A 23,372-nucleotide genomic window follows, 5' to 3' on the forward strand; every position below is an offset into this window, starting at 1 on the left:
TATATTGCGAATAAAGTTATACTAAATTATTATATTTATGCATAAATATTAGTTGTAAAAATATCAAGATACGAAAAAATAAGTTAAAAATGAATAAAAAGATACAAAATATAACAACCTTTGAAAATAAAATACACAAAACTGGCAGATATTTCAAAGACCAAAAAAATATGCAAAGAACCGAAAAAATACAGAAAACAATAAAATGCAAACATAACAACACAAAACACAACTTGGGGGAAAGGGAATATATTTTCAAGCGTAGCATCACCAGGGAGGACCAAGAGGCAAAGTTAAGGCGGGAAATCCTCTCTCGCCCTCCTCCCTCCGGCCCCTCCACCAGCCCCTCCTCCAGCCCCACTCGACCTCACCATGTCCCTCTCCACCTACGAGAAGATCGAGAAGATAGGCGAGGGCACTTACGGCGTCGTGTACAAGGCCCACGACCTCGTAACCAAGAGAATTGTCGCCCTTAAGAAGATTCGGCTGGAGAAGTGAGTGGCGGTGGTGATGGTGGTTGTGGTGGGGTGCAGCACGTGGGGTGGTGTTTATGGGGGTGCTGAGGGCTTAGGAGGGGTGTTTTGTGGGGTTAAGTGCTGGGTGATGGGGTATTGAAGGGTGTTCAGGGCTGTGGGGTTGGGTCGGGGTTGGTGTGTGTGTGTATTGGGGTGTTGAAGGGTAGTGTGGGGTGAGTTTCTGGTGGTGGTGGTGGTGGTGTGGGGTAGTTGTGTTTGGTATAGGATAGGCTGGTGTAACGGTGAGTGGTGTGGCGAGAGATGTGGTATGCCATTAGTGGTGTGGTGAGAGATGTGGTGTGCCTGTGGTGGTGTGGTGAGAGATGTGGTGTGCCTGTGGTGGTGTGGTGATAGATGTGGTGTGCCTGTGGTGGTGTGGTGAGAGATGTGGTGTGCCTGTGGTGGTGTGGTGAGAGATGTGGTGTGCCTGTGGTGGTGTGGTGAGAGATGTGTGCCTGTGGTGGTGTGTGTGGTACAGGCAGAGCTGGGCGCGACTTCATTTTTTTCAAGTGCGATTTTAATTTTGCTGTCTTAGGATCTGGTGCAACTGCCACTTTCCGTCTATTTTTATTTTTATTTATTTATTTTTGTCCCCGCCAGTGCTGCTTGTGACTTTGCAACTGCGACTTATTATTTATTTCTTGGTACGATTCCACTAAATTATAAAATATTAGTAAACCTTAGTGCACAAACAGACATGCTTTCAGAAGATGGAGAAATGCTTCGTCATTCGCCCCTCCTCTCCACACCGAGTTAAAATATATCCTAAACTAATACCTGCAGGTCCTCCTCCTCCTCCTCCTCCTCCTGGCCTATCTTCTCCAGCTAAAGTTCAGCAATTCTAAATAATAATGTCTGTTTCCCTTCCCCCCCTCCCTTCATCTACCACTTAATATTCCAAAGTCTTAGATAACCCGCTAGGACATAACCTAACCTAACGAAAGTACCCCAAGAGTCACACCGCTGGATCTAGAAAACTTTGAGTTTCTGCCACATTTCCAAGTGATACTACTAACATACTACGTGCATGTCATGCAATTTTTCTGTTTACGGCAAGGTCACTGACACTTTTACGTGATGCATCAGTTCCGTGCTTGTGTCTTATGCAACTGTATTAGAACGATTTTCCGCAGTTTCTTTTAAGCATTTGGCACTCATTGTTACGTGTTTCGACGTTAGCAACTCATTGTTACATACCTTGTTTGTTAGTTTTTGTTTTAATATTACTTGTGCATTTTACAGTCCTGTGCTGTGAGTAATTGTGACACTGTGGAAGAGAGTTTGAGCGCTGAGTAAGAGGTTTTGAGGTGATCACTTCAGTTCACTTCACTTGTTGCATTGTGTGAATTTAGTTGCTAATTTTCCATCAGAGTGCAAGCGTCCAGCACAAGCACCAGGCAGCCACTAGCAGGGTTGTCTGGTGACGTGCCAGGTGGGGGTTGGCTGCACGGCTCCCCATAGAGACAGGATTAAGCTATGGCAGGGGACACTGTGCTGCACTATTGTACTGTTTCTTTGGCCTTAAAGTGAAGTGTTGGGTTGTGTATCACCAGGCACCCTCTAGGTATTTTTTACTTGCTGTTTTCGTGTGCAGCGTTGAATTAATGCGTTGTTGGCTACTTGTTAGGTGAAAGTGAACTTGGGTTATGATAGTTTGTTAGCTGTGCTCTTAAATTTCAGTTAAATATTTAGTTATTGAAAGGATCAATAAAATTTTTCTTTATTGATAATGATTTGTGGACCTTATTATTGCTTGACTTTTACTAATTTGGTTTTGAAGTGAAGAAAACTGGATTACTTGAGATTTATGAAGTGAAAAGTGGTTTACCTCAAATTCTTTTTGATGTTTGATTCTACAAACTTATGTAGTGAAGGGAATGCTGTTATTATATTTTATTGAATTATTTTATATATATATATATATATATATATATATATATATATATATATATATATATATATATATATATATATGAGAGAGAGAGAGAGAGGGGGGGGGGGAGACATGCAGAATACTACTGATAGTTGTAGTAAAGTATACTAGACAAGTAATACCACACACAATGGAACCCTGAAAGATGTGAATGGAAGCAACCTCTGGACTTCAGGTTTGGTGCACCACCTGCTGAGAGGAGCACTTGGCCAGGTAACTAGAGCTGGGCATAGCGAGTTCCAGCAGCTATCACAGTCCTAGTTACCTAGCGGGGCTGCCCCCATAACATCTGGTGCTGGCTGGGCTGGGCTGGCCACGGGAACTGCTGCAGGGATGGTTGATAGCAGATGGAAGGATTTGGTGGGGTTGTGCTTGTCTTTGGTTGTTATTAGCTTCCATGATGTCAAAGGATGTTGTTATTGGAAGTAGTATTGATTTTGCATTGCTCGTTATTTTGCTTTTGTTTAAGGATGTGTTTTTGGTGGCTGTTGAAAGAGCATTTTGGTTTGTGACAAAACTATCCTTTGTTAATAATGGTTTTAGTTTGTCTGATTGGTATTTCTTTCCTTCCTTTTTATGCAATCTACACAACTCTGACAGGAATTACAGTGGTTGGTTCTTTAATTTCTTTTAGTGGGATAGGAATTGATGTGGTTAGTTTTGTTTAGTTGTTTGCATTAGTCACCCCAATTATGTGAAAAAGTTTATAAGTTTTCATGTTTACAATTTTGTCAGTCTTGGTGTGATGCCATTCTTATCAGCTTGCATCAAACTCAAAGCTCCAGGGCATGATAGAAGGCCAGTACGTATGTGATTGTGTGAGTACTTACGTTTGTGCAAGACAGCAAAAGTGTTGAAAGATTAGATTGCAATGTGGTGACGTGTGAATTAGATAACAGCAAGTGAGCTGATAAGTGAGATGTGATTAAAAGTATTAAGACATAGTTGTGTAGAGTGAAGCAGTGATCAGGGGAGCTGGTGTGTGGAGTGACCTGTATGTGAGCCAGTGGGGTGTGGTGGAGGTAGTGGTGGTGTGTTGGGTAGCATGCTGGCTGCTGTGGTGGATATGTGCCATTGATCATAGCACCACAGGATTCAGCATGGTACTCAATAACTCGCAGCAAGGCAGTGATTGGTCTCTTGGGGGAAGTTCTCTGGAAAATCACCAAGCTCTAGTTATGGAAATGATGAAGAAACATAAAATATAACTAGAGAAACTGATATTGTTCTTGATCCGTGCATTTTCTCATTAACTTCTTCAGTACTGAGATGCATTTTTACCATGATTTTTGGATACGATAAGACGTCTTTATTCGTGTTGGGAAGGGTCTGTGGAGCCCAAAAGATTAATGGCTAGAGTATTCACTATTCTAATCCCCACAAGTTTCTGAAGTTATATAAAATTGTCAAATAGTAAACAGTGTATTTGAAAACGTGGCCACAGTACTGAAAATGTCAAGTAAAAGCACTGGATGATTCACAGTAGAAAAGTTCTTCATTTTTAATTGAGCATGTAGGTTTATCCTCATGCTCTAGTAAGGAAGGAGACTGCTGAGAGGTGTTACTCTGGGAGAATATGAAGGTGACAAGAAGCTGAGAAGAATCATCAGAGGATAGAAACTTGTTGGCTTCTTGTGCTCACTAAGCTGGAGGCTCATTGTTCACATTATGTATCATTATGCCTGAGAACTACAGATATTAAGGTCTCAATAAAGTTTAGATCCTCCTTTTAGTGTTTCCATTAAGCCTTATTCCTGTTTTTATCAATGTAATTATAAGTGTAAATCATAGTATGTGGGTGTTGAAGTGTTGTACTTGGTGAATGTGTGAAGTGTTACATTCCTGTCAGTAACATTTTCAAGGGCTATTCAATGGATCTACTATCATAGTAGGTTGTGACATTTTTTCCCATCACATGACGGGACAAGATATAAAATTTAACTGGCGCCCATGGAAGTGTTCTTGTCAAAGAATGGGTAGGCTATGTGATGGATTATGATGAGCGAATGACAAGCATTTAGTAGAACACTGTGGCAGGGTGACAGGGAGGGCAGGGGCTTTGTCCATCACTTGGTCAAGGGACAGGTAAAGCATCAGTGTGTATGGTCTTGCAGTGAGAGTGATGGCGTCCCTAGCACGGCCCTACGAGAAATCTCCCTCCTGAAGGAGCTGGAGCATGACAACATAGTGCGTCTGCTGGATGTGGTGTACGGGGAGCGCAAGCTGTACATGGTGTTTGAATACCTCAATCAGGTAGGTGGAGTGTGTGTGTGCCTGAGAGGGGTTGGCCTGGGTCTTACATGTTTGGGTCTAAGTGATGTTCTCATTGCTTGCCTTTTGTCTTTGTCTTTATCTTTTTTGTACCAATTTGCTGTAATGATTTGTTTTTGTACTAATTTGCTGTAATGATTTGGTTCTTAAGTGCTTGGGTTTTATTTGATCAGTCACTTATTTTCTTTTTTGTATCTTTCTAATCAATCATTCTGTTGTTTCTGCTTTAGTGTGTCCAATGGAGGTAGAAGTGTCCAAATGTCCAAACATGTATAGACTGATTCAATTAGTCAGGATTTTGAGCAGCACTGGAAGTGTTGCATGGTTTGGTTGGTATCTCTTCAAAGTATAGTTTTATTTGTTAATGGTTATACTTTTGGTGTTTGGTGTTAACTTGTTATTTTCATTATGATGTCGTTTTCCATTGAACATTTCTTTATCTAAAATGTGATGCAAAGACGTAACTTCATCACTCCATTGTTGAGCACATCTGCAGAAGCCCAAACATGTGTGGACTCTTGCTCATACATTTTTCTCCAAGAGCTGTTTGGTTATACAGACTACACTGAGTGTCTGTTATAGAGTAGTCTTGATAGTCACACTATCTCTAGATCAGGGTTTCAATTGGTGGGTCGTGAAGCCTTGGCAGGGGGGTTGCATAGCCTTGTCAGAAGTAGCTTAGGATAATATTAATTTTAATTAATTCAGATTGGACTAATGTGATTTAATTTGCTAATAAATAATTACAGGATTTTTAAATGCTTTTTAGATGTTTCTTTCCTCACCTTCACAGAAAATGAAGAAAATTAAGCTGGTTAATAGTAATCCCTAAGTAGAGGGTCATATGGGTTTCAAACTTTTAGGTAAGGGGTTACGAGTGCCAAAAGATTGGGAACCACTGCAGTGTAGATGGTACTTCAAAGGACAGGCAAACTTAACACCCTGCACATCAGGATAGCAGCCTCTGCTTATAAAGATTACAAGGTTCACCACATCAGACAAAGGTTCATAGCTTATACAGAAAGTGCAGCACTATCAGTGTTGTTTTGCTTATATCAGCTTTTGTCCTATTTTGCAAGCTGATGAGAAATGGTTAAGTTATTAGAGTCCTTTCCACTACTAACAAGTTAAGCTTTGTGCTCCGATGGCCCTCCACTGCTCCACACAACAGAATTTTCTTGCTTTTCAGGCTGCTTCTGTATCTTCGCTATTCTCACCTCTTGACGGCCTCAGGTAATGGATCCAGTTTTGGTCTTAAGTTATTTTACTTCAGGCTAAATAACATGTTTCTGCTGGTGTCCATTTAATCTACAGATTATTAAAGATTGTATTCTTAAGGACAACAATATTAAGATGCATTGTACTTTTTCGATAGGACCTCAAGAAACTTTTTGATGAGAATCGCATGGGACTTCCACTGGATCTGGTGTGTAGCTACATGCAGCAGCTCCTGAAGGGCATCTCCTACCTGCACACACACCGCATCCTTCACCGAGATCTCAAGCCACAGAATCTCCTCATTGATGCCAAAGGTACAGTGCTGTGCTGGTCCCTCTTAACACTTGCACAATGGGTAGCTGACAGAAATGTGTGAGGAATTAACAAGGGCTTTGGTAGTCATGTGAATTGCTTGCCTTTGGACCAGTGTTGTGCAGTTTTAGTTAGACAGTTGACAAACAGTGCAGAAAAAATTGAAATTTGAAAATACATTAATTAGGATCAGCTGTAAATTGTTGTCATTTGCATCTAGTATTCTTTGTTTGATTAACTTCTTAATCAAATTTTTCTTTATGGATCATGATGAATGTTACTTTTATTTATTTTTTATTTATTTATTTATTTATTCTTTTATTTTTTTTATTTATTTATTTTTTTCCAGGAGCCATCAAACTGGCTGACTTAGGACTCGCACGCACTTTCTGCTTGCCGATGCGCCCCTACACACACGAAGTTGTTACCCTGTGGTACCGTGCCCCAGAGATCCTCCTTGGAGCAAAGAGCTACTGTACTGCTGTGGATATGTGGAGCTTGGGGGCCATTTTTGCTGAAATGGTGGGTAACTGTCCTGTGTGTGTATGTGTATTGTACAGCTTTTTTTCTTTCTGCCTTCACATACCTGTCCTTTTTTTCTTACCTATGATTTTATACATGGTAATTAACACTTTTTATATGAATTTTTCATTGTTATCTCCAGTGAATACAATTCACTTAGAGTATAGAGAACCATCAACTTGCACAGTCAATCAATCACAGCGTCCTCTCTATCTCCTCCATCGCTGCAGCTTACCACCAAGGCTCTGTTTCCTGGTGATTCGGAGATTGACCAGCTGTTCCGTATCTTCCGCACGCTTGGCACCCCAGGAGAGCAGGAGTGGCCGGGTGTGACACAGCTTCCAGATTACAAGAGCACCTTTCCTCGCTGGGAGATTGATGCCAATGCCTCCCTCACACAGCTCATCCCAAGACTGGACAGCACTGGCCGCTCCCTGCTACTGGTCAGTGGCTCTGTGTACAACTGTGTCTTGTGTTTGATGTATTTGTATGTTTGGGTTTGTTGTAAGAGCATAAGTAATGTAAGGGAAGCTACAAGAAGCCAGTAGACCTAAATGTGGCAGTCTGTGTAAAGCATGCATGCCGGAATGTTGTCACGTTTCCCCACAAACTTCTTATGTATTTTGTATTAGATGAAGAATGTATGAAGTTAAAGGTTGTTTGTCAGAATTTGAAATAGTTTGAGCTTGTGTATCCAATAAGTCTTACTGTTAGAGGCCAAATTGAAGATGGTGTCAGTGTATGTTACCACTCTCCTCACCAACAGAGCATGCTGACCTACTACCCTCGGAAGAGAGTGACGGCTAAACAGGCGTTGGCTCACACCTATTTCAATGATGTGTACATGGTGCCACCTCCAGGCCTCCACTAACCTCCCTGGCTTCCTGTGAGTTGACTGCTGCTGTAGTGGGTGTTGCTGGAGGGATTGTTGTGCTGTACACTTTCTCAGTTATTGCTCAAACCTTAACTCACAAGTGACTGGTGGGTATTTGTTGCAGTTCATCTCTCTGGAAGTGCAGTCTTTTATTTTGGTTCATTCCTTGTCTTGGCATTTATTGTGTGCCATTTATTGTGTTACTTCGTGCTTGGATCTTTCCTTTTGCACTGCTTTCCTAGTCTTTGTCTATTTAGTGCCTATAGTTTTAGTGGGTTCAGCTATGAAAGCTGCATTCCTACTCAATGTATCAAAGCCACATTCCTCTTCTGTCATGAAGCAACATTCCCCTCCCTTTAAATTGAATGGGAAAGAGCTTTCCCAGCATTCCTTTATGGTTTGATGCACATTTCTTTACTATTCACATATGGACTGTCCAATAAGGGTATTTCAGTTTTTGCTTGGTTTAAAGTGATATGCTCAAGTTACATATATGTGAATGCATTATTAATTACTTAGTATTTTGATAAAGTTGTATTAACATGCTTCCATTTATGTGGTGTATTAACCTGTATAATGGCTCCCTCATATCTTATCTTGAACATTTTCTGCTGGGGCATTTGTGACATAATTAGTTAAGCTTTTATTCAGTTTGATTGGATGGGATGCAGATAATGATGAGCCATTTCAAGGAAAAAATACACTTCACCTCTTAAAAAGTAGATATATTTAAATTTTATATACAAAATATGTAGATATTGTATAATTTTAAGGAAAAATGGGCATTATTATAATTTGCATAACATTTTTTTTAGATCAATGTAGACTGCCAAGATTTCACTGATGAGTGATACAACTGTGATAATCCATTTTAAGCATTGATCACTGTCAAGATTTGTGGTGTTGATGTGGCAGCAGCAGCAGCAGGCAGTGCATGTATAGTGGTGTGTTGTGTGGTGATGCTGAGACCGGCTCTACTGTGTGCCATAATCAAATGAGTAAAGACTCCTTAGGCATGTAACAAGTGCTTCATGTGTTGTTCATGCTGCCTTCACTGCTGCCACCTCAACCACTGGTTGGCATTGATTTGTTCCTGCTGCTACTTTTTATAGCATCAATAAAGTTAAATATTTCCTGTAAGGAAATTTGTTCTTCACCTTTTTTGTCATATGGGAGGCAGAGACATTTACCTTGGCACTAATGAACGTTTTGTGGTTCCCGAAGCATCCCATTGCAGAGTATTTGGGCAAATAAGGAGTGCTGCACTCGGAAGAACCAAGAATGTCTGGCAGCCGGATGCTTTCTCGTAAGAAGGTACTGTTGCAAAATTGTGTTTCAGTTTTACAGTGAAGGAAAAGTGAAAGTTCATTGTCCTGATATTTTAAAGTAAACTTTATATAATGAATATATATATGCTATAGCATAATTGCAGTTTTTGGAAAACTTAACTAATTTCAGCAGCACAAAGCAAATCTTGCCATAGGACATGGAGCAGCTGCAACACAGTGTTCCTTGCTTTGCTGAGTGCAGGGAGTAGTGGGGATGTTGGTTACTGCAGGATATAAGATTTGTTGCCAAATGGTTCTGCTTCATGTCACATTATCTTAAACACACTTTGTCAGTGACTGGTGAATTTGCAGGACTGGTATACTGTGCTTGCTGTTCCAGACTGTGAATGGTCATCACCTACAGGTAATTCCTTAACTTACCCTCATTAGTGTCAAGGTTGACAAAGCACCAAGGTCCTCTCTCTCTCTCTCTCTCTCTCTCTCTCTCTCTCTCTCTCTCTCTCTCTCTCTCTCTCTCTCTCTCTCTCTCTCTCTCTCTCTCTCTCTCTCTCTCTCTCTCTCTCTCTCAGCCCACAGTGTATTGACAAACCACAGCAATGCTATGAACAAATGCATCTAATAGGAGTGGCTGTACTGAATGCTGGTTCCCTCCAAGCTTAACATAATGCCTCTGACCTGCTAGGCATCCCTCTACACAATGCTGTGAAGGCACTGGAATACATTTCTTTATCAACTAGTATCAATGAGACCTCCTCCTATAAGCTAGGTCACTGCCTGATTGGCTTCTTCTCAAACTACCATTGCAGGTATGTTGTATACACTGCCATTCTCAGGTGATGGTGTTGCAGCCTCGTAATGGTTTTACTTAAGTTGGGTTACCAGAAAGACAAGTACTCCATAGAATAGGATGAGGACTTTAAGCATCTCACTGCTATACTACCACCACCACCTGAGAAGGCTAATTTTGCATAACAACAGGAATGCAATACTGGAATGGTGACAGTTTCAACCTAAGGTACAATTTCAAGCAGGTAATCTTTCATACCATGTACTGCTACCTAAATAAGCAGTGTGGGGGTTCCTTACTTGAGCTGAAGCAAGTAGGCCTAGTGTGCTCTGCCAAGTAGCCAGTAATCATGTGTACATATATTACAAATAAAGTTCAAAGAAAAGACAAATATTATATATAGTATTCTTTAGCCTATAAATGTTTGTGGGGCTTGTGTGCCGGCAGCGGCAGCCCTGGAAGGATCCCTAACAACTAGCAGCACCATTCGTGTGGAATGCACAAAGCCCTTATTGCTAACCATCTGGCTTGAGAGGGAAGACCCTTAATTCTAATAATCTGGTGTGAGGCACTTGATTTGTAATGCATGCTTGATATGCTGTCACAACCTGAGGAAAGAGCTGCAAGTAACCTCTGGAGAGCATGACCTAACTAATTATAAATAAACTATTATAAGGTTAATAACTACATAACTTTAAAAAGCTCACAACGCAATGATAAAATGTAAAAAGTAACAACCAACAAATTCTTAACAACTGCAAGTTTGAAGCTGCTGCATCCTTTATAGGACTTGTCACATACACTTGAGTTGCCATTGCCATTGCATACATTGTTACTTCTTATTTGCAAAGATGGCTGTCTCAAGGGACTGGAAGTGCTTCACCATTGGAGTGTATATCTGAAAGAAAGAAAAGCTGTGCAATAAGTAAGGAGAATACAATGTTAATGTACCAATGTATAAAACCATGAATGAACTGAATCACTAGTAGAAATGTGAGAAGCTGATGTAGCACAAGATTGTAGTTTTGCTGCAATCAGTCAAAGGAGAATGTATATGAAAAATAAGGACAAAAGGTACAAAGGAGTGGGTGACCTGATATGCATCAGAGTTGGGGTGACATGCCAACTTGAAGGACTGGCTCTTGATGGTCTCTAAGTACTGGCCACTGACTAAGCCATGTTTGGCTCGGTATGCACTACCCAGGCAGGCAGAGTTGGCCACTTCCTGTGGGGAAAAAAGGTTAAGGTATTACTCTGGATTCTCTGGAAAACTCAAAGAAAAAAGTTTACTGGAGTGAGAAATTTATAGATGATTGCACTAAGATAACCTAGACTCTTCTTCATAGCTGAAGATGTATAAATGCAGAAGTTATGTGATAATATTTTACCACTGTGCTTCAGTATTAAGGAGCCAAGAAATGAAGTGATTTTGAGTAAGAGTCGGGCCAGAAGAGGGTGACAGGAAGAGAACAAAGGGTAGTACTGACCATGGTGAAGACGGGACAGTTGAACACATCAGCCAACACCTGCAAGATGGAGGTGTTCCCCGAGGCGCCTCCTGTTGCCAGCACTCGCCGCCCTTCACCACCTGCATCACAGAATGGCACCGTAAAAAATTACTTCGATATAGAATGTTTGAATAAATCTACACTAGAGCAGCATGTCAAGATTACCTGCATAAAAGATAACAGGATATTCAATAAAATATATATAAACAGAAATGACGTGAGAACATACACGGAATACAGAGGCAATTATAACGGGAGCATGACTAGGAAACAAAACTTACCAACACTATAGCCAATCTTTTCTGCATACATCCTCTTGGCAATGAACTGTGACTCCACCACAGCCCGCACCTCCACCTCCCTGCTGGCAAACCTCCCTACTGCCTCCCCAGCCTTGTTGAAGCGAAACACTCCCTCTAGCTCTGGGATGATCTCCTTCAGGTGATAGTACATTCCTGCACAAACCCAACAGTTATACCTTATCTGTACATCCCTATAGTATCGTCCTTATCGTAAACATACTGAATTTAACACTATCATGGGTTATCTACTACTAAAGAGCTTTATTAATAGTTGTATTGTCATTATTGGAGATATCAACACAAATCTCTCAAAACATGAATAATACTTACACAAATTATTTTCCTGTTACACTCCAGTCTGAACATTCACTACCTTACCCATGTTGCCAAAGTTCCCACGAGGCGTCATGTCCAGGAGTTGATTGAAGATGTCCCACGAGCCGTCAGCACTCTCGTCACGGATCTTCTCCCTCGTAAATGAGCCATTCTTGAAGCTGTGGGGAAAAGAAAAATACATGAGGCTAAGGAACAATATGATAGGATGAAAGGAAGAAAAAACTAAGACACAGAATCACACTATCATTTACTAAATCCTGGTTTTAGTGTCAGTAAACTACCACCATCACCACCACAACGCACCACAAGAGCACCATGTAAGAGTCACTGTCCACAGGATTGACTAGCACGTGTCCCTCCAGCTGTGGGAGTGGTGGGTCACTGGGCCACAGGATGAGGGTGTCACTGGTGCCTAGACTCACCACCAGGTCACCCTTCCCGACACACATGCCTGCCGGGAACAGATGACAGTAGAACATTTTAGTGCAATGAGAAGTAAGGAATATACAGTATTATGTACCCATTTATAAAAACATAAATGAACTAAATCCCTAGTAGACAAGTGAGAGGCTGATTTATTAAGTATCAAATCACAAGATTGTAGTTTTGCTGCAATGAGTCACATGCATGCCAGGAACAAAGGACAGTAGTACATTTTAGTCACTCCTAATCACAAACACCTGCACTTCAAAAATAGTGAACATGAAAGAAGGAAATCACTGGGATCAAACTAAAGTGTCTGGTTAGTATATTTCAAGGAGCTCAGCTAGAAGCTTAAATAACAGCTGGCAGGCAGAATGGCCTTAATTGCTAAGTCAATACAACTTGTGCATTAGTCCTTGATCCTTAATGACACATGATACAATTGATTTCTGTATCTCATGTATCTCATCTAACTTTTCTTTGTTAGGGGTACAGTAGTGCTCAATTAATGTCTTTCCACCATGATCCAACAAGGCAGTGTGAATGATGTGTATTGCTTCATCTAGACCAGCGGTTCCCAACCTTATTTGTCCCGTTCCCCCTTTTCCAGTCATTGTTTCACCTGTGGACCCCCTACAACGAAATAGGTTAAGCCAAGAAAATTAATAAAAGATTTTTCTGCAAGAAATGAATATATTAATGTAAAATGCCTTCCATTGTTATGCTGATTAAGATGTAGGCCTATTTATATGAAATCAGAAAACATTCCGTTCAGCACTTTTTGATTTAAGTAAAACACATAGGAAAAATGTTATGTTAATGTTGTTATAGTTGTAGGTATTGTGTGCAAAAACTATCTTTATAATATTTGCCCTTTTTTGAGCTTGCAAGCACATGTATGAATAAAAGAATCACAAAACTGTATGAATACAACAAAAATCACAAAACAGCAGTGAATGAAACTTTTCATTGGTTGCGAAAAAGTATGTCACTTTATATTTCTCAATGGGACTTTTGTGGTTGTTTTGAGCAACCAGCTCATGAATCCTTGGCTCAGTGGCAGCCAGTGCACACCTCAAGTCATCTTCCACAGACAGCTTGTTCCTTGATTTTGTTTTTATTGCAAGTAATGAAGAAAACCCACTTTCGCACAGGTAGGTTGAAGCAAAAGGCAAAAGAACTCGAACTGCCAGATCACTTATTTTTGGATATGATTCCATCATTGAACACCAGAAGCTAGACAAGGAGTTTGACTGGAACACATTCTTGGCTGTTGAATCATGGAGAAGCTCAATGAACTCTTCTTGTGCGTCTTCTAACACATCATCAACCTGACATAAGAAAGGATTTTTTGCTAATCCTGCATGCTGAGGGCTCAAGTCAGGAAAGTAACGGCGAAATTCATCATCTAGCTGAGACAAGTGGTCCATGATTTCCTTGGACAAGGTACTTGAAAGCTGACCATCAGCAAGAACTTCATTCAATGATGGAAACATCATAAATTTTCCTACACTCACTCTCTTCTTATACAGCTCCAATTTGGCCAAAAATGCATGTATTGAGTCACAGTGGCTGAGCAAGTTTGAATCCTTTCCTTGGAGTCTCAAGTTCAGCTGGTTGAAGATTTCAAATATGTCCACAAGATAAGCAAGGCGGAGCTCAAAGTGTTCTGATTTCAATATCTCCAACAGGTCACATTTTTTCTGTACATCAAGAAACATTTCAACTTCCTGGCGAAGAGAGAAGAAGCGTTTGGCTGCTCATGATTGCGTTCGGATACTAGCAATGGCTGCGACTTCGGTCCGTTAAACTGATTAGTGATTTTCATTTATATAAGCATCTTCCCTTTATAATAGCTGCAATAGCTGTATTACAATAAATTGCAATATGAATTAATTATTGCACTTAATATTGCCATAATAAAATAAAGGTTATTTATTCATTTTCTCTCTCATTCATATATCACGTATATTCATGACACTCGTCATTTAAGGAGGCAATAAATCTTCCTGTCATCTCGCGAGCCACTCATGACCATCCCAAGGGCCAAATTTGTCACATGGACCGTGAGTTTGACACCGCTGATACTGTTAGCTAATGTAGAGCAATTCTAACATTTAAGCATTCAGTTTTAAGGATTGTGAACAGTAGTATAAATTTTATTCTGAGCCGCATGTCTCCTAATTCCAGTATAATAAATTTAAAAATAAGTAGAATCTCTATGGACCCCTTGAAATTCTTCCATGGACCCAGGCAAGGCTGGGACCAGGTCTTTGTCTTGATGTCCAGCAAGTTCATCCCCGAGCCATCAGCAAAGTCGATGGGTGCGTAGGAACCCAAGAGTAGGGAGCATGCAAAGCTGCTCACCAGGGAAATCCTCTTGGGAATGGGGAAAGGCAGGAGGCTTAGGATAGTGGTGGTGGTGGTTTGGTGTTGAGCAGGGCTGATGTGGTGTTAGCAGTGATGCAGTGTGACAGTGTTAGGTGTGCCTGTTTTATTGTTTCATATTATTTTTCAGCTTGTGAGTGTAAGATACATTACATAAATCAGCATTAGTTATCTGATTACTATCTTTCCACATTAATGATTTATCAGTATCACTGATATTATTGTTTCCATATTAGAGATAACTGATAAATTTGGTTTTTGGAACATGAGCATGTCGAAGTTTTAAACTTCAATATCAAAATAATGTAGTTATTTTACCTCCGTATTATTGTATGCCTCCTTGCGCTTCTGGTATATCTTGGCAATCTGGGGACCCGTGAACCTCTTGTATGCCCGCGATCCAGTGAGTTCGGCAAGTTTCTGGAAAGGAGGGAAACAATAGCAGTACATGAATGTGATCTTTAGAAGGCAGCATGGTCTGACAGGCCTCATCCTGTTCCAAAGTACTCAATAAACGCAAATAATATACCAGTATTTCTACTTGACAAGTGTATATCCTAGTGTTGGGTTCCTTTTGTTACTCTTCTTGAAAGAGTTCAAGTCATAGGAAGAAGAAACACAGTAGTAGACAGGAACTTCCAGTTCCAGCATAATAATGAGACTAGCGTTTTTTCCTCTATCGCCTTCTATTTCTGTATACTATTTCCTCTTTTCCTTTACCATCTCACCTGAGGTCCCCCTAGTGCTTCCTCCAGCATGTCACACTGCTCAGAGGTGGAGGAGTCCATCCAGATGGGACTGTCACTCACACTGAAGGCCAGAACCAGCTGTTCATGGAGGAAGCGGTCTGGCTGCAGGTTCTCTAAGATCTTGGCTGCACCAGTCCGCCAAAACACACTGCCATGTTGCTGCCACACACACCCAAGAGATTACATGTGTGAAATGATGATATTTTAACCCAGTAATCTTTTGTATCTAATTACCATTTTATTTTTTCCTTAATGCAGGTTTGTTGGTTGACTGACGAGATGTTGGCAAAAAACCTGACAACTGATAAGACTCTTTACAACTTAATGGTACAACAGTCTTTTCTCATCTCCAAATAATATATATATATATATATATATATATATATATATATATATATATATATATATATATATATATATATATATATATATATGACACCCACACAATTCAATGGTGGTGTTTACCTGAGCAGTACCAGAGATGGCAGCAATAGTTGAAAAATCAGCCCCGGCCACCCTCAGCTTGTCCATAAGCATGTCCAGCGCCTTCACCCACATGATGGAGGGGGCTGTGACGGTGCAGTCCTGATCACCCCGCACGTGCACGCCACCATGCGTCCTGTGAGATGGAATGACACAAGAATTTCAATGTAAGAATGTAAGTGGAAAAATACATTCTATGGACATTCATACCCACTGTGGTTATTGGTTCAATAATAAGTAACTAAGCTAAAGGAAGACATGACACGTAGCAGAGCATTACATACACACTACTGTTACTCTCATCCTGTTGTCACTCATCACTATCTATCTCTTATGCATCCAAGGAAGGTCACACAGTCACAAATTATTTACCTGTACTCTGGCAGGTCATTGTCAAACTGTACGGCAGCCTCCTGCAGCACCTCCAGGGCATCATTCACCACGATGGCCTTCACCTGAGGTAGGGGGGAGGCAGAAAAATCTATATATGTGCTGGAATCATACAACTTTAGACTGCATTGAAATCTAGCAGAATGAAATAAGAGTTTTACTGAAATAACCCTTCCCTGCTAATTTCAATATAGTAACTATCTATTTCTGGGCAAAAAATAATATTCAATTTAAATCGTGATCAAATGATGAAGGGATTGGCAACAAAATTAATTAAGTGAATGAAATGGACCTGACTTGACCTGATCTGACCTGATCTGACCTGACCTAACCTAACTCAGCCACTGGATGGAAAAGCTATGGTTATTTCAACATTATCATACCTTAACTTAAGAATTTGGGAGATATGACTTTAAAATTAATGCGATTTACCTCAAGCTATCCTAACCTAACCTTGCCCACCTCATACTCAGCTCCGGTGTCTCATCTTATTCTGTCACGGATACTACAACACACAAAGACCACAGACATGACAGAGGATTACGAAGGCATGAGTCACCAATCCAATGCTACCTGGTGCTTGCAATGACTCACCTGCTGTGTGCTGAAGTCAAACCCCAAATAATTCTTCTGCTCGTTTGGTGCCATGCCGGTCGCTGCCTCGCCTTCTGCCATGCTGCCGGTGTGGTGTTGAGTGGCGCGGGCTGATAACACTGATACGGGCACCACTTGACAGATAGCGAGCCAAGGCGTGCAGAATGTGTCACTGGGATATGTATCAGTTCTTGTCTTCAAATGCTTGCTGGCAGTCTTGTTTTCCTGTATCCCAGTTTAAAGTAAGTTTCTCTGACTATTTCTCCATTGCTCTATTTAATAACTTCTTTCTACATAATGCTTGTTAACACTGTCGTAATAGTGCTTCCTTCTTCCTAATAATGCTGTTTTCTTCCAGTATTCCTTGCAAACACTGTCTTGGTTATGCTATCTTTCCTCATAGCTCGCCGAGATGTATTCTTTCCACATTCCAGGCTAACAGTGTCTTGGTTTGCACAGGTGGGAGGGAAGGTGAAGGAGCGGCCGCCACGCCCTCCTGAACACCTGTGAGGAGGCAATCAAGTCACTGGACCATGGCTCAACAGTCTCCCTCTTCCTGTAGTGGGGTGGCTGGCCTCTGTCCCCGCCCGTGTTACCACCCAGCCTTGCCCTTGCCCCTGCTGTGAGTGACGGGGATGATAAATACTCCTTCATGGGCGGGAAACACGAACTCCCAAACACAATATCCGAGAGGCGCATGTGACTCCAGCTTCAGCCTGAAACACACACATTACACCTCCATTAGCCGGCCATTTCACTTGTTAGGTCTGATAAATACGTGACTTTGTGTATTTAGTGGGTGTTCAAGGTGTGGTGACTGGTTTAGGCGTATAGTATATTTATCTGCCTTAAGACTTCTGGAATGCATTGCCAGAGACGGTTGTAAATAGCACTAGTTTGACAATGTTTAAAAACAGATTAGATAAGCACTTAAATTCATTAGATTTATAATTATGTATAGCACTGCATGATAGTTTTTATAAGAAATTTACTATAGTTAAATAAGACATGATCCCCATGTATGGGGACCACAAATTGTAGAGGATTTCGCTGCAGGACTTAGCCCTGTTAATGGGCCAAATATTTAGAATTAGTATATAATGTATTGTGTACTTGTAAGTGTATCTTTAAGTACTGATGACGAGGTCGCTGTGCGACTGATACAGGATAACCTAGATGGGCCCTGGTGGCCCTTTGTTATCCTATTATTTATGTTATGTTATGTTAATGAGAACCATATCGCGCTGCTGGACGAGTGGTTCACCTGCGCGTGGCTTCCCATCACATGCTCTAATTAATGAAATAGGTAAACACGCACCTGCCCTACCTACCTCCTCTCCATTTGATGCACTTAGGTGGATTACTCACCATCGTAATCATATTCAGTGATGCGACTTCTGTTAATTATTAATATATTAGTGCTCTGTATAAGTATATAGTTTTAACGATTGGTGGAACTGTTAAAATTTGCTCCAGGGTAAGCTGAGGGAATGTGTTCAGCCTTTGGGATTGAATAATTTACTCAAAATCCTTAAATTTCAAAATTGGAAAGTCGGAAACACGAAAAAATAGCCGAAGAGCATATCTTGAAGACGTATCCTTATCCTGACACACACACACACGTCACATCGGGGTTATCCTCATTGAAAAATAACACCTTATTTTTAATTAGTTGGTCTCTTAGAAATTCCTAAGCACGCACATTATAACACATCACATCTCTGGTAAAAAAAAGATTACAGTACATATATAATAGAATCTTCTAGTTTCCTCCTAAATTAATCCTCACACACACAGCGTAATGTAGTGGTTAACACGCTCGGCTCACAACCGAGAGGGCCCAGGTTCGAGTCTAGGGAAGCATCGAGGCAAATGGGCAAGCCTCTTAATGTGTAGCCCCTGTTCACCTAGCAGTAAATAGGTACGGGATGTAACTCGAGGGGTTGTGGCCTCGCTTTCCTGGTGTGTGGAGTGTGTTGTAGTCTCAATCCTACCCGAAGATCGGTCTATGAGCTCTGAGCTCGCTCCGTAATAGGAGAGGCTAGCTGGATGACCAGCAGACAACCGCTTGACTCACACTCGAGAGGGTCCGGGTTCGAATCCCGGAGGCGGCGAGGCAAATGGGCAAGCCTCTTAATGTGTAGCCCCTGTTCACCTAGCAGTAAATAGGTACGGGATGTAACTCGAGGGGTTGTGGCCTCGCTTTCCCGGTGTGTGGAGTGTGTTGTGGTCTCAATCCTACCCGAAGATCGGGCTATGAGCTCTGAGCTCGCTCCGTAATGGGGAAGACTGGCTGGGTGACCAGTAGACGACCGAGGTAAATTACACACACACACACACACACACACACACACACACACACACACACACACACACAAATCACAGCATTTTTCCCATAGTGAGCCTTAACAACACAACATTTTCTCTTAACAAGTCAGCTGGGATGCTGCTGCCCCCACCCCCACCACAACAAAATGGCCTCGGCACAGAACCCCTAATGTCTTATCATCACACCCAATACCATGCCCTTTAGCCACCAGGGGACATGAGGACACTTCCCCCCCGGCCTGGTCCTTAGCACAGGTGAGGCGAGGGGTGTGGGGTGGCCTCGGGAGGGCGGGAAAGGGAGGGATTGGTGGGTCGTATTTGGAAACCCTTTGATCTCTCAACTTAACTATTTTCAAAGGCCATAGAGATGACAGGACGGGTTCTGTAGACTGTTTCTCCTGTTCATGATGTAGAAGTCTTGTCAATCTATCACCGAAACTGTAAAAATACCACATGAGACCCGTGTCATGGTAATTGGGGTCTTGAAACAGTGGCTAGATGTGTTTGTCTATACAGACAGCTAATGGATCTATGGGAAACTATTGTGAAAGGTTTCTCCTATTTATTTGAGTGGAGTTGTATATTTCAATGGTGTAATGGTGGTGGTGGTGGTGGTGGTGGTATGTTAGTTCACACTGGAACTGGTATATTTTTATACCACCACCTGCTGCTCTACCTGTCATGTCATTTTGGTTATGAAGGGGAAAATAATGGAGTCAAGATAATACAAAGAAAAGGGTGTTGAAGTCACGTGACAAAGGGTGGGACAAATTTACATGACAGGTAATGGCATGAGAGAAAAGATTGGGAATGTTACACTTCTAAAGTATCAGAAGATGTGGTTTAACAAAATATTAACCCATTCTGATTGGTTATTATGCATGTAGGTTATGATATTAGATGAATGTTTATGTTTTGATATTTTGGTTTAGGGATGGATATAAAATAAATCTTTTCAATTTCTTTTTGTGTGGAGGAAGGCATTTCAAAACTTCAACAAAGAGGATGTGTTTGCTTGCACCTCACCACCACTTGTCAGTTTCCAGGGATTGCATGAGTGTTTAAAAGTAATGGTTTACATGCTCAACACTTTACTACTTTTCTTTTCACTCTTCTGTCCTTGATCCTGTTTAACTAGCTTCACCACTCTGGCAGGATAAACATGGCTGCTGCTCCCATCCTTGGCCCACACTGAGCTGCAGGTAGATGTCTAGGGCAGGCAAGATGTCTCGGACAACAGGCGCCTCCACCAGCAAGCAGCCGGGTGGGGCTACACTCCACCAGTGTGATGTGTGTGGCAAGGACTTCCCCTTCAAGGTGGTTCTTGACATGCACAAGAAGGACCACAACTTCAAGAATGTGTACAAGTGCCAAGTGTGCGGCACTGCGTACCCCAAGAAGAGCCAGCTGGACATGCATTACCGCAAGCACACTGGCGAGCGACCCTTCAAGTGTGATGAGTGTGACTCTTCCTTCATGAACAGCAGCAACCTCCAGCGTCATAAACGCAAGCACGTCTGCAAGCGCCGCTATGACAGTGATGAGTGGGAGGCAGCCTATGCCCTCAGTGACAACCTCAGTGCTGAGAAGCGAGCTCGGGGCGGAGCGGGGGAGGATGGCGAGAGCCCCTACACATGTGGAGAGTGTGGAGAAACCTTCCCCAAGATGAACACTCTCATGGTGCACAAGCGCAAGCACTCTGGCGACCGGCCGTTCCCATGCGAGTTATGCGGCGCAACTTTCTCAGTGCGTGCCAGTCTGGACTACCACCGCCTCAAGCATGCCGGAGGGGGAGAGGCGGCCTACTGGCACAACATTTGTAACATTTGTGGTGAGGCATTCACCTCCAAAGATGGCCTTGTGCAGCACCAGCGGCGGCACAGCGGCACTCGGCCATTCAATTATGACAGGTATTTTGCTGCATTTCCAAATGGTGACGTGCAGCAACAGTCTGATGCTCCACCTGTGGCACCTCAACAGCAACCACAGCAGCAGCTTGGTAGTCAGGAGGCAGCTGTTCAGCAGCCCCAACAGCTTTCATCACAAATGCAACCACAGCAGCAGCAGCAACAGCAGCAGCAGCAGCAGCAGCAGCAGCAGCAGCAGCAGCAAGTTTTACCAGAACAGCAGCACCTGTCCCAGCACCCTGAACATGAGCACTTTCCTCCAGTACAGCAGCAACAGCAGCAACAACAGCAGCAGGAGAGACCAGAGGGAACAGATACAACTCAAGTCTCTCCTCAGCTGCATGAGCTTCAGCCTTCGCCTCAGCTGCACCAGATGGTGGGGACGCCTCACTTGCCACTGCCACAGTCACAACAGTCAGACTTCCCAGGCCCTGTGGAGCAGGAGGCACAGCTTCCAGGCCCCATGGGTCCCCAGGCCCAGCCCGTCCAGACCGTTGGCCAGCTTGACAGTCTCTCCAGCCCCCCCATCAAGGAGGAGCCCAGGGAGTGAGTGAGTGTGCACCAAAAGATGCTGCCAACATCAGCATCACTTGCTTGATGAAGATGGGAAAAGCCAACTTACTACAGCCAGGAAACACAATGAACACTGAACAGATTTGCAGTCAAATGTCAGACTGGTAGTGAGACTGGAGGCCACAGTGTATTCCTTGTCATTAGCTAAACTATTGCATATTTCAAACCTCTATGCTGAGTTCATCATCTGCTGTTTATAGTCAAGTGTCTTGAGACGTGATCCTACACTCCATTCTCTTTCTCCGTGTGAATCATTCAATTGATACCTCTTACCTATTTGCATGGCATTATACTCTTTGAGTAAGGCATTTTAATCACCCATTGCTGTACTGCATCCAGTAAGTAATGAAATGCTGCATCATTGTTTACAAGCAGGGATAACATATGTCATAGTTCATATAGCTGATAATTAATGAACGGTAGAAATATAGCACTTCTGTAAATGTTGGTAATTCAGAGATGGTGAAACAGTTACTTGACAATTTGTGTTTACTGACCAGCCATCTCAGACAATTATGCACCAGTACAGAGGAGAACATTTTGTGCCAAGACCTGGCAGATGTCAGGCACAACCTTGTCTCTTGATGCAGGCACAGTGTCATGGGGGAAGGACGGTTGTGTCATGAGGGGAGGGTATTTCCAGCTGTTGGTAATTAAGTTCATGTCTGCCTTGTTGCAGAATGATCTTGAGTGATGCTCATGAAGTTGTATCCACTTAGTAGTGTCCCAGAATTTTGCAATGCATTTAGGGAGTGAAAAAAAGCTTATCACAGTTATGGAGGTGGACCACAGGAAGAGCATGAAGTGGTGAAGTGATAAGGAAGCAGACAGTGAAATTGTAAGACCTTTAGAAATAGTGGTTGAATTCATTATTTCACTGTACCTATTTATTTAATTAGGTACCAGTCTTGAAATGAACAGTGGGCCCTGCTGTGTCACCTTTGTGCACCACTGGAGGCCAAGTACCTCTACTGATACAACACTAGCCTCTCAAGATTCAGCCAGTGTTGAGAATTTAAGCACATTTACCAATGCATACATAACACTAACATATATTTCACATTCCAAAGCAAAATGTCATTAAGTGCTCAGTAAAAATTGTCTCATAACTAAAGTAACTGTCAGAGAGATGTGATAAAGACAGTGGTGGGCAGGCTGTGTGGGACGAGAGGTGGTGCATTAGTGGTGGATGCTGGAAGGGTGGCGATGTGTTAACGAGACACAGGAAATGGGCATTATTTTATATTGGCATCCATGTGATCTTTTTGGCAGCACCAGGGTATGTGTCATGGTGAATGTATGTACGTGTGTGTGATGAGTATTGGTGTGACGAGATAGTAGGTAGCGCGATACCATGAATCTTTTACTAATTATGAAGTATTTTTATACATTATTTGTGGCATTTGTTTCCGTGAGCATTCAACATTTCCCTTCCCAGTGTGGCATCCTGACCTGGGATTTGTGAAACTCTACTCTTATGCATTTTTTTTTTTTTGTTTCATATCCGTTCAAAAAGCTATAAAACTAATACACTACACTATATGTACTGTTTTTGTGTTATCCTTTGGTAAGCGGAAGAACTGGTGAAGTGACTGGTGAAGTAAAGAGTGGAGTAGTAACTGGCAACAAGATGTGGAAGGAAGAACTCATGAAAAAAAAGGGAAAAACGG

The 23,372-nt window shown here is 42.1% G+C and overlaps 3 protein-coding genes across 4 annotated transcripts; 2 read left to right on the top strand and 1 right to left on the bottom strand.

Moving 5' to 3' along the window:
• The first annotated feature begins 273 nt into the window (after positions 1 to 273).
• Positions 274 to 8,785, top strand: LOC123501202 (cyclin-dependent kinase 2-like). The gene is made up of 6 exons (XM_045249875.1): positions 274 to 494; positions 4,563 to 4,701; positions 6,095 to 6,251; positions 6,599 to 6,771; positions 7,002 to 7,214; positions 7,538 to 8,785. The coding sequence occupies exons 1-6, from the start codon at positions 373 to 375 to the stop codon at positions 7,640 to 7,642; spliced, it is 909 nt and encodes a 302-aa protein (XP_045105810.1). The 5' UTR covers positions 274 to 372; the 3' UTR covers positions 7,643 to 8,785.
• On the bottom strand, positions 8,356 to 17,024 carry LOC123501490 (xylulose kinase-like). The gene is made up of 13 exons (XM_045250336.1): positions 16,895 to 17,024; positions 16,283 to 16,365; positions 15,893 to 16,046; positions 15,407 to 15,586; positions 14,997 to 15,098; positions 14,397 to 14,669; positions 13,283 to 14,020; positions 12,171 to 12,346; positions 11,910 to 12,025; positions 11,511 to 11,684; positions 11,209 to 11,309; positions 10,815 to 10,946; positions 8,356 to 10,619 (listed from the first exon to the last, which is right to left on the bottom strand). The coding sequence occupies exons 1-13, from the start codon at positions 16,973 to 16,975 to the stop codon at positions 10,554 to 10,556; spliced, it is 2,376 nt and encodes a 791-aa protein (XP_045106271.1). The 5' UTR covers positions 16,976 to 17,024; the 3' UTR covers positions 8,356 to 10,553.
• Positions 17,025 to 17,379: 355 nt separating this feature from the next.
• Positions 17,380 to 23,242, top strand: LOC123501201 (zinc finger protein 479-like). Of its 2 annotated transcripts, none has more exons than XM_045249874.1 (2): positions 17,380 to 17,516; positions 20,378 to 23,242. In XM_045249874.1, the coding sequence occupies exon 2, from the start codon at positions 20,429 to 20,431 to the stop codon at positions 21,677 to 21,679; it is 1,251 nt and encodes a 416-aa protein (XP_045105809.1). In that variant the 5' UTR covers positions 17,380 to 17,516; positions 20,378 to 20,428; the 3' UTR covers positions 21,680 to 23,242. The 2 variants fall into 2 exon arrangements, with proteins under 2 accessions (XP_045105809.1, XP_045105808.1); XM_045249873.1 differs by lacking the exon at positions 17,380 to 17,516 and adding an exon at positions 19,329 to 19,477.
• The last annotated feature ends 130 nt before the right edge of the window (positions 23,243 to 23,372 follow it).

Source organism: Portunus trituberculatus, chromosome 9, assembly GCF_017591435.1.
Source record: "Portunus trituberculatus isolate SZX2019 chromosome 9, ASM1759143v1, whole genome shotgun sequence".
Classification (NCBI taxonomy): Eukaryota; Metazoa; Arthropoda; class Malacostraca; order Decapoda; family Portunidae; genus Portunus; species Portunus trituberculatus.